Genomic DNA, 13791 nt, shown 5'->3' with positions numbered 1-13791 from the left:
CCCCAGGACTGGGGCATTCCAGGGCTGCTGGAGATGCCCCTTCACCCATGCACGGGTGAAGGAGCAGCCCCCAGTTGTGCCCACAGCCCCTCTGGTCCATTCAATGGAGAAACAGGCTGGGGGCAAAGGCCACCCCTGGGCAGGGGGTACTATCTGTGCCGAGGGGCTCGTGCACTCTGTTAATGGTGGCTGCAAAATGCTGCAGCCACCCGTGGCCCATGTCCCATAGCCAGCAGGTATCAGCCCCCAGGATCCCAGTCTTTATCCAGAAAGACAAACGCTTTGGCTCAGGCCAGCATCACGTTCAAACCCTCCACGGGTGCAAACGCTGCGCGGCTTCTACAGGGAGGTGTTTTTAATGTATGACATTGTTTTCCCCACGGGTTTGCTTAAGCAGGGAGGGGCACGGCCCAGGTCCCAGCAAGGAGCGACTGCATGGCAGAGGGTGCTGCAGGGAGGGATACGCCAGGATACCCCGGCTCTTTGTTCGCCTTCAGGCAGAAAGTAGCTGAGGTTGCAAATAAAAGATCCTGGCGTCCTTAGTAAGGACGGCTTTAAAAGCAGCAGAGGAATCACTTTTGGTATTTATAGGGGTATAAAGGAGTTGTCAACAGGAAAGGTTGGGAATGCCACTTCCCAGGCAGAAAAATTAGTATGGGAAGTGTTTTTATAGGTAGGAATGTTAGGGATAAACCCGTGTTTTTGCAGTCATAGGAACAAATCTGCAACGTTGGCTCCGGAAGCAGAGAACCGCGGAGTCTTACCAAGGAGAGCTGAGGTAAGGAGCTTTAAAATCCTACCGAAAGAAATTCTAGAAAGCAGGGGGGAAAAAAACGGAGACGGGGGATAAGAGCCAGCATATTTTGCGGTAGATTGACCTTATTTGACATTATAAAACAAATTAAAACCTCCTCTGAGTTAACTGTTACCCAGTGGAGAAATGGAGGCCAGGATGGGCCATCGAGAGAGGTGATGGGCAAAGGAGGTGAGGGGAGGCTGTGGGGACGGGGAGCTGGGAGCACCCCGGGGTGTCACATCACTGCCACTGATGAGGCAGGGTGACCCCTGGACCTGGCTGGAAGAGGGGGTTCTTTTGGGGAGGCGGGGGTTGTATTTCAAGCAATATTTAATTCCATGTAATGCAGAGGCACTTGGGTACGAAGCAAGTGTCAGAGAGGATATGACAGGTTTTCTTCTGGTTGTTTCTTTTGCATTCAGCAGAGTTTCTCTGATTTTGCACTTTTTCGGGGGGCAGGAACGCCAGGACAAGTTGGGAACCCCCATCCCGTGGCTCCTTGCCTTAGGATGCCATCGTGCAGCTGCAAAAGGCAGCCAGGACGGTCGGGAAAAGCAACATAAACCCCAAATAAATAGAACAAATTCTTCGTTATGTGCAAAGGCCTCTGAATCAGGGGGAGCAGGGAGAAGTACCGCAAGGGGCTCGTGCCGCTCACCGTGCCGCAGCATCCCACTCGGAGCAGGTAGTGGGGACTGGGGGATGTGATGGGGCTGGAAAAGCAAAATGGTCTGGAAGAAAGTTTCCAGGCTGTGGATGGCAGAGGGAGGGAATTTCAGAAAGCTGACAGATGTGGTGCATTCGAGGCAGGAAGGAAAAAAAAAATAATCAGAGAATATTTAAACTGGCTTAAACTAATGGGAGCTTTTTGAGAGGTTGTCAAGGAGATTTAGCAACCCAAAGAACTGAGCCTCATTTTCTTGTCAGGAGTGACATCACTGTCATAAATAAGTGACCAAAAGCCACATGTTTTGCTTGCGATGCTGCCAAGGCAGGAAGCCTCAAATACCTCCTTTCCGAACTAGGAGCTTCTGTCGAGTCCAAACTTTTGATTCTCGTCAGATCAAATATTGTAAAGAAAAAAACTAAAACACATTTGGGAAACAATACTGGGAATAAAAGCCACCTTTTCTGCCAAAAAGAATAAGAATAAGTCATCCCTGTAAGGGAAACCTTCGGGAGGGCCATGCTCTCAGGGCCCCAGCACCATCCTCCTGCCCACACCTCTGCCCGTGCCTCCTGCCTGCATCCTTCGGGCAGGCAACGGGATCCACCGCCGGCAAAGGGGCTCCGGGAAGGTGCCGTAACACAGCCCGGCAGCGCTTGCTGCGATGCCCCAAGGCTAATTCTGCTGCCATGAGAGGTTTGGGGTTTTAGCTCGCTGCCTTTGCTCCAAACCTTTACAATTTAAGGAGATGCAAGCCAGGCAGCGGAGCTGCCGGAAGAATTTCCTTTTATTTTTTTTGACTGCAGAGAAAGCGCAGTCGATTTTCTTGACTGCATCATGCAAACCCAGCGTATTTCGCTGGCTTCCAGCACTTTCACAGCTTGGGAGAGGGCTTCTGGAGAGAGGCCGAGCCGACACGGGCCAGTGACACAGCGAGGAGAAGCATCTCAAAGGCTGCAGCTGAATCCACCCCATGGGAACGTATATCCGGATCAGCATGGGCTCTTCTGCTGAACTCCGCAGGGCGACGGCAGCTTGCCCGCTGCCAGGCTGCTGCAGGACCCCAGGGGTGGCATGGGAGGAGATGCAGGATTTGGGGGCCCTGCAGGTGACCCGAGAAAAAGCACATGCTGCTCCAGGGTTTTGCTTTCTTGCAGGGACGAGCGAGCTGCTCACTGGAGGAGCCTCAGAGTGCGTGGCCAGGGGAAAACTCACATCTGCCAAAAACCTGGAGCGTGCTGGGGTCAAGCAGCTCGGTCTGGCACTTCGAAATGCGCTTTGCTCTTCTTGCTCCTGCTTCCTCTCTCATCGCTCCAGCCCATACAGGAGAAGGGACCTCTGCGATGGGGCAGCGGGTCTGTGGATCCTGGTATCGCCACTGCAACTCCTGCATCCTCAGCATCCCTGGGCGTGCCACTGGCCACCCGGCGCTGGGCTGGGCCCCTGCGACCCCATCCCCACCACCACATGGGCTTTGATGACATCGGCTGCTCCGCAGCCACCCATCTGCCATGCACATTACTTTTTCTTTTCTTAGGACTGAAATATTTCGTTTAACTAGACAATGTTTAAGCTTGATATAAGGTATTTAGGCAAAAACTAGCAGGCCCTGAGAAGGAGCAGGGTGGACCACATGTCCCTGTGCTTCCCTCTAGCTTTAATTCTTATGAAGCACTGTTTGCCGAACCAGATGGTGAAAGCACCAAATTCCTCTCCAGGTCACTATCTCAAAGCCAGCATTTGTCATCAGCTATTAGGAAACAGCTCAGGATTTGGTGGCTGCTGCAGCGGTGGATGGAGAGCCAGGGAATACTGAGGATGAACAGAGGATCAGTCATCACCGGCTCGTGTGTTGTGACATTCCTGGTTACCCACAAAATCTCTGACAAACAGCCCCAGGGCGTTAGCTACACAAGTATTTTGTGCTTCCATAATTCCAGCTTTCTGGCCCCCCAAACGTTGGGGAGGAGCCGTTTGATGGCCTCGTTTCGCAGCCCCAAGGAACGTGTTGATTATTCATTTGCAGCGCATTAATTAGCGATAATGCAAACGGCATCAGCAATAAATAGCGGCAGGTCTCTGACCGCCCCTTTCCCAGTGAGACAGCAGGAAAGCGATAGCTTGTGGGGGCCAAGGGGGGGCTGGCTTCTCAGCCCCCTCAGGGGGGGTTGTTTAAGGACCTTCCCTGACCAAACCTTGGCCAGTGGATGGACAGCTGTGAGGTGGGGAGGTGGGGTCCCACTCAGCCCCACTGTGGGGCTGTGCAGCCACCCAAAATTAAGTACCCACCATCAAAGCCCAGACTGGAGCATCCCTTGGAAGCCCACCTGGACAATCCCAAACGTGCCCCATCGAGCAGGCACGATGGTTTCACCATTCGGTGACCCTTTAGAGAGGGAAGGAGCCAACTACCTTCTCTGGAAAACCAAACCAGCGAAGGAAAACAGATGCATGGTCCGACACAAGGGAAGCTATCGCATCTCAGCGCATCCTCCCTGGATCCTTTGGAAGCCGCAGCTTCCCTGCCGGCGCACAGCGCCAGCGAGCAACCGGGCTATCGTGGCTGCCGAAGGCGTTTGTTTCAACAAGCCATGGCTCAGCAGCCTTTGGCCGGGCTCCCCCGCTTTCAGCCCAGACCTGTGCCCTGCTGGCACCCAAGCCTCAGGGAAGAGGAGCTGGTCTGATCCAACGTTTAGGGACACCTTGGGATGTCCCCAGGATGGGCTGTGTACAGCGGCACTGTGGGGGCGGTCCCCAGCACTGCAAGGTGCCCGCTGGAAGGGGTCCGGCTGCCAGCATCGCCTGCCCCCTCCCTTGGCACTATTGTTGGTGACAAGTAATAACCAAGCAAGTGCCGGAGATGCCACAGTGCCTCCGGGGACTCCCAGCCTGGGGACAGAGCCCATGTGCAGGAGGTTCCCCCCAGGACACCGGAGAGAGCGGGGAGGGGGGTTTCCCTCGGGCAAACACCACCAGAGCATGGTTTGCATGCAAGCGCACACGCCAGGACAGGCAGCACGGCCCGCCCGGTGAAGGGACCGTCCCTGAGGATGCACATCCCAGCCCAGCACCCTCAGCTCAGCCCAGGGTCCTGGGCGGGGGGGGTGTCCCACACATTGCAAGAACTTGATTTTAGTCCAGATGGCAAAACACCAGCATTAGTCCTCGGCAAAATATATCGACCGGTAGCCACAACGCATCCTATCGTGGTCTGGAGACCACCACAGAGCACTGGAGTATTAACCCTTCCTGCCGGCACACGGCTCACGTTCGCTGCAGTAGCGCTGCCATCGCCAGCCACTCCAGGAGCAGGGAGGAACCCCCCGTGGGCAGGAACCCCCCGTGGGCAGGAACCCCCCGTGGGCAGGAACCCTTGCATGGAGGATTTCTCTTCAGCCCAAGGCAGAGACACTGACTTGCCACATCCCCTGACTACGCTCTGCAATAACTGTCATACGTCTATGAGCAGCATCTCTTTAAGGGGAGCTCACCCCACGGACTCGGCTGCCCACGTAAGCACGGCCGGGGATGTGCCGCAGCGATCGGCCCCGGCAGCTCCACGCAGGCAGCCCCGCTCGCTGCCGCCATGCAAGGCACAGACACATGTTCCCTATTAAGCAAAGAAAGGCAGCTCTGCTGCGGCTTGCTTTAAAGGATCAAGCAACAGCGCAATTAGAAAGGGATAAAAAAATAAAAGAAGTAAAAAAACCAGCCCCGGCGTGTTTTTCCATCAGGATGTTTAGAAGAGTTTGCAGTGGCAGAAGCGCTGCAGGCTGGTGGGGAGGTGTGAGCCGGTGGTTGTGCTCCTGGGAGCAGGGCAAAGCTCTTTTTTTCCCCTTTGCAGCACCGAGCGGTCCCAGCCTGGCTGCTCTGAGCCTGGGCTATGCGCGGGAGGATGCCAGATGTAATTGCAGCAAAAATGACCGCTGCCGGGGAGTCTCTTTCTGCAAGAAGCGAGTCCGAGTGCACAAGAAGCAGGACCCCCCTCACACTCCAGACCCTGGCAGGGCTCGTCCCACATGGACTAAGCCGTATGGGGGAAGCTGCAGGCTCGCCTCCTGAAATGAAATGCTTGCCTAAAAAACCTCTCAACTCATTTAACCCCAAGCAATTTTCTTTTCACAGCCCCCTCATGTGCAACGGGACAAACCACATGTGGATCACAAAAGTTAACTCTAGGTAAAAGGGTCTGGCTTTATTTTGGGGGGACGTTTTTTCCCCCCTACCATCTGATGCTTCAGAAAAACACTAATCCCGCTCCAAGTCTAGCCCAGGCGAGGAGGGGGGCCGGGAGGATGCCGTGCTGCCCACTTATTCCTGGGAGCCCATCAAAGCCCTCCATCCCTTCCAACTCCCCTTCACCCACCTCTCTCCCTCCCTCCAGCTCCCAGGAAGACTTTTCCAACAGCCTTATTAACCTTGGGCTTTCTCCAGCACCTTTCCCAAACAAGCAAAAGTTATTCCCCCGGTTGCTTTCCCCTTGCCTGGGGGATTGGGGTGGGCGCAAGAGGGGGAGCGGGCGCTTACCGGGCAGGAGGCAGAGGGAGCAGGCGAGGAGCATCCCGCTGGGGAGGTCCATGGGAGCGCCGGCTGCCCTGCTCCCCGGCCCCGAGCATCCGCGGGAGGCAGCCAGCCAGACTGGTAGCCTCGCTTGCAGAGCCCTTTCCTTATCCCCAGCCTTTCCCGGCTCCCTGACAGAAGGCGAGCATTGGGAGGGAGTGGGAGGGACGAGTGAAACTTGTAGGAGGTACAGCAGGAGAGGACGGGAGAGGGGACAGCCTTCATGCGGCCACGGCACCCTTTAGGGATCAGCTTCCCAGCAGGGCTGTGTCAGCTGGGAACGTCAGCCCCCCGGCCTTCTCCTCATGGCACCCTCCCGGGGTCCCCCGGGGGGCTCCTTGCTCCAATGGGGGCTTGGCAATGGAAGGTCTGAACGGGGTCACTGAAGGTTGGGGGTGCCACCTCCCTTCAGATGCCACTCCTGCACAGGCACTACCTTCACTCAGATGCCACCTAGACTGGGGTGCTACATCTCCTCAGATGCCACCTCCAGCTGGGTACCACCTCCGCTCAGGTGCCGTCCCCAGGACGGAGGGGGGCAGAGCCAGTGCCCACAGCACCGAGGAGGCTGCTGCGATGCTGCAGGGCACCACGCAGCGCTGGGGGCCCCGGCTGCACTGTTTCATTTCCCCAGCACCCACCCAGGCACCAGCACGTCTCCGCTGGCACGGGCACCCAGGAGAGTCCATCAGGGAAGCAAACAGCAGAGCAGGAGGGAAACTGCTAATGAGCGTTTTCTTCTCCTCTGAGGGCTGTCCTCAGGCACAATGGGGTGCTCCTGTTGCACAGAGCTCTTGGGCCAGTATCCCCAGTGTCACCCCAACAGCAACTGCTGTCATTTAGGGCCCCATCACCTCTGGGCTGGACTAAGCAGCCCAGAACACCTGAAGTACAGCAGCACCTCCAGCATGGGATTTTCTCCCTCCATCCTCTTCCTCCTCAGGCTGGGGACACTTTTTGAAGGAGGCACCCAGGAGGCAGCTCCAGCAGGAGCTCAGCCCTGACCGCAGCGAGGCTCTGGGGCTGGGACACGGCCCCAAGTGCTCCTGGACCAGCCCATGCAGCCCAGCTGGGGCAGCTCCGCTGGGGAGGCAGGACCAGCCACCACCTTGCTTCCACTTTTCCCGAGCGGAAAAGATAAACCCAGCCTTTGGTCTGTTTTCAGATAGTAGATGTGACCCTGGAGGTCCTTCCCTACCTGCCCTCCAGCCCAAGCCCTGTTTGGCAGCCAAAGCATCTCCACGTGCAGTTACTACCTGCAGCAGTCAAGCTCGGTGCGACCGACCTCGCAGCCAGGAGAAAAGCAAAGCCAGAGCAGTCTGCCTGCTGCAGCGAAGCAGAAGAGCAAGCAAATGTCCCTGATGGGGGTTTTTGTCCCTCGTCCCACGTAGCCGAGAGCAGAGATCTTTTGAGATGGGTCCAAACACCGACGGCTCTGCCTACTGAGTGTCTATCAGTCAGTTTGTGGTCTGCGGGAGGGAGGTAAGCTCCACTTGAGACACTCTTGGATGAAACAGAGGGGCTGGGAGATCCAGTTTCTTTTCATTCTCCCCTCTTCCCTCCTGAAAACATACGTTTGGGGTCCGCAGGCGGGAGAGGACACGCGTCTGGAACATAGATCAAAGCAGCAGTAGGATCCAAAACGGCGCAGAGATGCGGATGCTCTTCAGCTTGTTTGTACAGTGCGCCTTCCACCAGCAAAACGCTGCTTGAGAGACATTTTCAATTCTTAACTACGTCCCCCGGCTGGTTTTCCCCTATATAACTCTGGAGGAAAAAGCAGAACTTCAGGGGCCAGTAATAGCTGAAGGGAACAAAATGCATTTCTGGCTTGATGAGAGTTAAAAAAGTGGTTTTTAGGGAATAAAAAGAAATATTAAAAAGCTTGGGCAGGAAGTACAGATGAGATTTAAAACACAGAGTAACCAGAGCACAGAGGGAGGGATCCCCAAGAAGTGGATGCTCTGAGCAGAAGTTGCAGCCTCGCTGCGCCTGCTCCCAGCCTGGGGCCGCAGGCAGAGCACGTGAGGGGAAATCCCTTGCTGGGAACTAAACTCTCCATGCAGTTGGAAGCCAAGCCAATTTTTCATTTAAAAAAAAAAACAAACCCAAAATTTACAAAAGGCCTATATAATCTTGACATTTGCATCTTGGTTCAGTTTTCAAAGAGGTTGTTTGGAAGCAGATCGTTGGAACCAGCTGGCTTGAAAGGTTATCAAGGAAAAACAGGAAAAATACCATCAGAAGAAGGGTCCCAGGCCTCATGTTATCTCTCCCTCCCCAAACAGAGCAAGCTGGGCCTTAAGCACAGCATTTCAGAAGTTAAAAATCTCCACGGAAAACCAAGGAGCAGCAGCTGCCTCCTGCCTCAAACACCCCGACCTGGAAACCAGCGAAAAATCGGATTCATGGGGATCCACTTTTCCATTCCTGCCAAAGGACTGGCCGCGAGAGGCTCCTGCACAGCAAAGCAAAAGGAGAAACCCCCGATGCTTTGGTTTCATAAGTGACGTCCATCAGACCCCTTCTGCTTCATCTCTCCCTCTGTCAGATGTCTGCAAGCAGCTTGCAAAACCCCAGGGGTGTCTCACTAGCCTAAATTGGACCCCACTGGGATAGCGGGGGAGCGGGGTCTTGCTCAAGTGATCTTCTGCAAACCTGGTTTAAACCATCAGCGCTTGTCCTCGGACATCTTAGTGCAACCGAGCCTCTGCACGAGCGAGAAACACCAAGAGTTCAAAAGAGAAGAGCTCTGCTGTGATAATATTGATGTAATACTTCCAAAATGTAAACAGCTGTCGGTGGAAGTGATGGATGGGAAAACAAAAACCAAGGACATAATAGTATTTCAACCCCTTGCAAAAAGTTGTCGTGGGGACATCCCACGACATCCAGCAGAAAACTCAGCAGCAGGGGTCCTTAACGTCTAAAAACCCTACAGAAGATAGTTTTCATGTATTCATCATATGATACTCATCCCGTAAAAAGAAAAAAAGCTGGGTGCATATTAAGAGCTGCCTTCCCACTTCATTCTTTGGATCCCACTCCAATTTCAGCACTGTTTCATCCAGGCAGCGCTTTCCAAAAAGCTCACTGCCTGCAGCGGCATGGAGCCGGGGGCGGCCGGGGAGAACCCCCACACGCTGCCACGGGGCGAAACACAAACTCAGGCAGCTGAAGGAGGGTTATTTTAAAGTTTTTTTCGACTTCCCCCCTATTTCCCAGCTGCTGACTGCAACGACAGCCACAGCAAGGGGAGCTGTTTCTCGTGTGAGCATGGCAGGGTACGAGGACCGGCCGGCAGCGCCGCTTCCTCGTGGGGCTGACATCTCCAATAGAGACCGGTGCTGCTGCAAACAAACAGCTGGTCCCCACGCAGGCGCTTGGAAGGGCGGTAGGAAAAGATTTGCTGCGAGTTCTGCCTGGCTGTCAGCGAGCCCGTGGGATGGGTTTCTTTATGTTGGGTTTTGCTGGGGGATTTAGGTGTAGCGGGGTGCTCAGAGCCAGGATGCTGGGCTTTGCAGCTGCTGGCAGGATCAGTCCCACCGGTTCACTGTGCATCCCACCATGCACGACCCAACGAGAGCAGCATCGAGCCTTCAGGGCCCTCTGGCAGCCAGGAATAAATTGGTGGAGAAAGTGAGAAACAAAACAGTTTTTTTCCTGAAAACAGATAAAAGCAAGAGCTTTTGGTGGGGAAGGGCAGCCTCCGACCCTAAAAAAAGTTTGGCTCCTGAGAAAAGTTTCTGCTCATGGCTCAGATGTCAGAAGTTTGTGACCAAAACAACCCTCATGTTTCCTCTGCGAGCCTGATGGTTTCCAAGAAAAGTGTCAAGGTGCAAACCAAGGCTTGTGCACATGGGAGATCATCCGTGCTCTGCGGCCAAACACCACTGGGCTTAAACCACCCCCTCCCTTCAGCAGAAGCAAAACCTGGGAGCTGAACTCTGCACCTGAGCCTTGGGCAAGATTTTTACCTTCCCGACCATCAGAATTTTCTGTAAGTGCCAGCACAAATTGGTAAAAAGCAAAGAGAGAGCAGGCAAGGACCGTTTCAACCCAGGCAGCAAGGTCATCTGGCTGCAAATCTGGTCAGGGAATTACACAAGCCGTTCCTGAGCCGTTCCCAAAGGGAAGATCTCGTGTCTTCCTCAAATTATCATCCTTGGATGAGCTTCTTATAAAAGCTGGATTAGGAGAATACCGCACTGACCGTGCCCTTGCAGCTTGCGTGAGGATGACCCCAGGCTGCATGGCTGAACCAGGCAAGCCTTCGTGCATCACTCAAATAGAAAAACCTGTAAGTAACTTTAACTTCCATCCATGCATCCGAGTCCCAGCTGAAGCTCTCACCCCGACACCTCCAAACTCTACCTGAGCTTGTGCTACCGACAAACCGGCTGCCTGACCTTCCTTCCCTACCTTTTGAACTCATCCCAGCAGTTCACCGTAGGTTTTCCCACGTGTGGTCATTTTTTCCAGACTTCAGCCTTTCATTGCAGCAGATGCCTCCTTATGCCTGACCTTTTGGAGGGTGTCATCTATTGGATGCTATTGCTTCTGGAGTTTTGGATGAATTAAGCTAGGATACAAGGAATGTAAACAGAGGCCAGGAATGAAAACAAAATCCCTAATTCACTAATATAAATGGAGGAAGGGCTGACAGTGTATTGCAGGGATTTAATTGCAAGCTGCCCCAGGGTGATCGTGCTGCAGAGGGTCCAGGATGCACCCTGGGGTGCTTCTCCCGCAGTTTTGGGGGAAGGATGGGCTCAGGCTGGATGCTCAGTTTACACATATCCACCAGCTCAGGAGCACCAAACGCTGCTCAAGACCTTGGTCTGGGGTCAGGATTACAGCCACAAGCAGCTCTGGCATGGCAGGAAGGGAAAAGGTACTGTGAAGCCAGGCCACCAGCAGCTCCCTGGGGGTCCCGACGTGCTCAGACGCCTGGGTGGGTGCAGCTGGGTGCAAGCAGATTTGTCACCCTGGGGCAATGGGGAGCAACCCAAAGCCGTGTGCCGAGGGCAAGCACGGGCCAGCAGAGCACGTGGTGCCGTCACGCCTGGCCGACCCACGGCCCCGCTGAGCTCAGAGCTCTGGAGAGTTGGTTGTCCAAAACAAAAACTGATATAAACAGAAAGCCAGCCTCTCCCGGAGATTGTCAGCTTCATGTGAAGCCAGGAAATGTTACGTCTCTACAGAGCACAAGATTAGGAAGGCGAGAGCCTCCCCGGCCCTGCCAGCACAGCACCCAGGGGGAATGACCCGAAGGCTCCTCACTTTGGGATGCTCCAGGGCTGTCTCTGAGCCCCAGTGTCTCCCTGGCACTCACCCTACCCCAAGGGCAAAGGCAGTGACCCAGCTGAGATCACCCCGAGTACAGCCTCGTCCAGGGGAGGAGAGGGAGACTGAAGCCTGAGAAAGGAGAGGAAGATGCTGAGCCGGGACCCAGGGCTCCCGTGGGTGTGTTTCCTATGGGAGCAGGAAGATCCTGAGTTATGCTACAAGACCAACCTTCAACATCTGCCTCCTTGCCAGAGCAGCCTTGGGATCCTGCCCTCAGCATCCCAGGGTCCCTCTGCCTGCACTTGCCATCCCAGGTGGGCACAGACTGCAGCAGCACAGAGCCCCAGAGACCCCCATCCTCCCGGTTCTCTGAGGAAACTAAGGAGGAGGCAGCCATGAGCAACACCCAACACTAGAAGCAACATCAGGGGATAAAATATACATTAACCCAAGAGAAAATTCTCTGGTGATGTGGCACTGCAGAGACCCACTGGCTTTTTTTTTTTTTAAGAAAAAAAAAAGGGGGGGAAAGTACGTTAACCTCCGGAAAGCAGAGGCTTGGCACCCCCCCATGTTTGGAAGAACTTTGGCCCTTAGCTCCCAGCACTCAATTAGCATAAACCGTATTTATTAGCCCCCACCAAAATGCTTCTCTCCTCTCCTTCCATGCCACCAAGCTTGTGCTGGGTCCAAATGCTTTCGTAGCTGGAGCAGGGCTTGCGGGGCATCGGGAGTGCCGGGCTGAGGTAGGTGGCAAAGCCCTCGCCAACGATATTTTTGCATAAAATAGATACCAAATTCAATAGCTGAAGACGTTCCTTGTTGGATGTTTCTTGCTGTCTTGGCAATCGGCACCCAGCTATAAACATCCACCTCTGAACAGATGACTTTACACTCTGAAAACACTTTCTGAAGCATGCTAAAGCCCCTCCAGAAGGGTCACCGGAGCCCCGGGACCCAACGGCGAGGGCAGGGAGCTGGAAGAGCCGCAGCCTCCCCCGGGGGGGACTGCGGGGTGCAGGGGGGCAAGGAAGCAGCTGCAGGGATGGGGTCCCCCCCTATGTTTTAAGGTCACTCGTCTCCCAGCTGACCCTGGGTCTGAGGCTCCCCAGGTGTCTGGCGCTGCTGCGGTGACTTCACGATTCAAGCAGCTTTCCCAATGCCGCATTTACAGAGCACTAACCGTAAAAGAAGTGTTCGCTACCGAGGAATTTCTTTGTTTACTTAACCAGCATTATTTTTTTTCTATTTATTTCATCTCTCCCTGTTTATTTCTTACTTTGAATGAACAAACATCCACCCTGCCTGGATAATGAATTACTAGGATGAATCCCCTGGGGCAGAGCTCACGCTGAGTAACTCCAAGTCCAAATTCCCCGCCTGACCCATGACACAAGCCGTCTAGACGAGTTCCCAGGTACCACAGCTCGGATCCCGCTCACGTCTCTTCCACACATACAGCACACAAGAAAAAAAAAAATCATATGGTTGGGGTTTTCCAACCCCCCTACAAGGAAGGGGCAGGTGCCTGGGGTTGGCCAGATCCCTGTGCATCCCCAGTGCGTTACCCCAAAGAGGTCCTGGGAAAGCCCTTGCCTCCCAAGCACTTATACCTCTCTCTCTCAAAAAAAAGAAATTAAATACCTCACCAATCAAAACAGATTCTTTCCCCTGGAAAATTTTCCGCTGCAGAATCCCCCCCGTTATATAAAATAATATTCATAATAGTTCTCTCCCGCCCCACAGCAGTGCTATTTGCAGCTGCAGGTTTCTGCTACCTCCGTTTGTCCACATGTAGCAATTCTTCCCCGACTGGAGGGAATCGCTGCGCAGTACAAATTCTGATCAGGTTGTTTTTTTTTTCTCCAGTTTAATTCTACTGAAGTGATAGACACAGCTAAGCCCTAAATACAAATGGTAAAGCCATTTAAACCTTGGTTGGCTAGAGAACGTGCCAAACTGGCTGCCTGCAGTTGGCAGTCCGTAAAAATCACAACATCAGAGGAGAGCTTGATTAATACACTGCTGAACCTCCAGGAGAGGAAAATATGCAACAGTAAAAGTAACTCTGGGCACAAAAATCTTTTGCGAAGGAGGAAGAAAAAAGGTTTTTCAAACCCGCTTTCCTGCCCGTTGTGTGAAAAGGAGGGGCACAGCCGGGAGAAGGGTGCTGCATCCATCTCCCATGCACCATCCTCTCGAGCCCCTCCACGTGCCCCTGGGGATTAAACAAGGGGTATCACTTGCACCCAGCTTCACTGGCCCTCCCAAGGGGGGAGTTGTGTTAATGCGGACAGGGTGGGAGGAAAAAAGGTAGCTGATGGACTCCAGGTGGGGCCGGAGCCCTGGCGGCACCGCGCAGCCGGCTCCTGCAGAGCTCGGTGGTTTTGCTGAACGTGCTTCAGGGGAGGTTAAGAGAAAGGATGCGAATTTTTACACTGAGACCAAAACGTGGGTTGTTTTTTTTCTCCTTAAAGGA

At 54.1% G+C, this 13791-nt stretch overlaps 1 protein-coding gene across 3 annotated transcripts in view; it reads right to left on the bottom strand.

The window, feature by feature from the left end:
- The window catches only part of ITGA11 (integrin subunit alpha 11), a 51855-nt gene extending 45687 nt beyond the window's left edge, over window positions 1–6168 (bottom strand). For all 3 annotated transcript variants that reach the window (XM_064456023.1, XM_064456021.1, XM_064456022.1), the window contains exon 1: window positions 5991–6168. In XM_064456023.1, coding sequence (XP_064312093.1) covers window positions 5991–6042 — 52 coding nt within the window. In that variant the 5' untranslated portion in view covers window positions 6043–6168. The remainder of the gene's footprint in view (window positions 1–5990) is intronic.
- Window positions 6169–13791: the final 7623 nt, after the last annotated feature.

Source organism: Phalacrocorax carbo, chromosome 7 (genome assembly GCF_963921805.1).
Source record: "Phalacrocorax carbo chromosome 7, bPhaCar2.1, whole genome shotgun sequence".
NCBI classification, from domain to species: Eukaryota; Metazoa; Chordata; class Aves; order Suliformes; family Phalacrocoracidae; genus Phalacrocorax; species Phalacrocorax carbo.
Note: the sequence above shows the minus strand (reverse complement) of the source record. Positions and strands in the feature narration are given on the sequence as shown.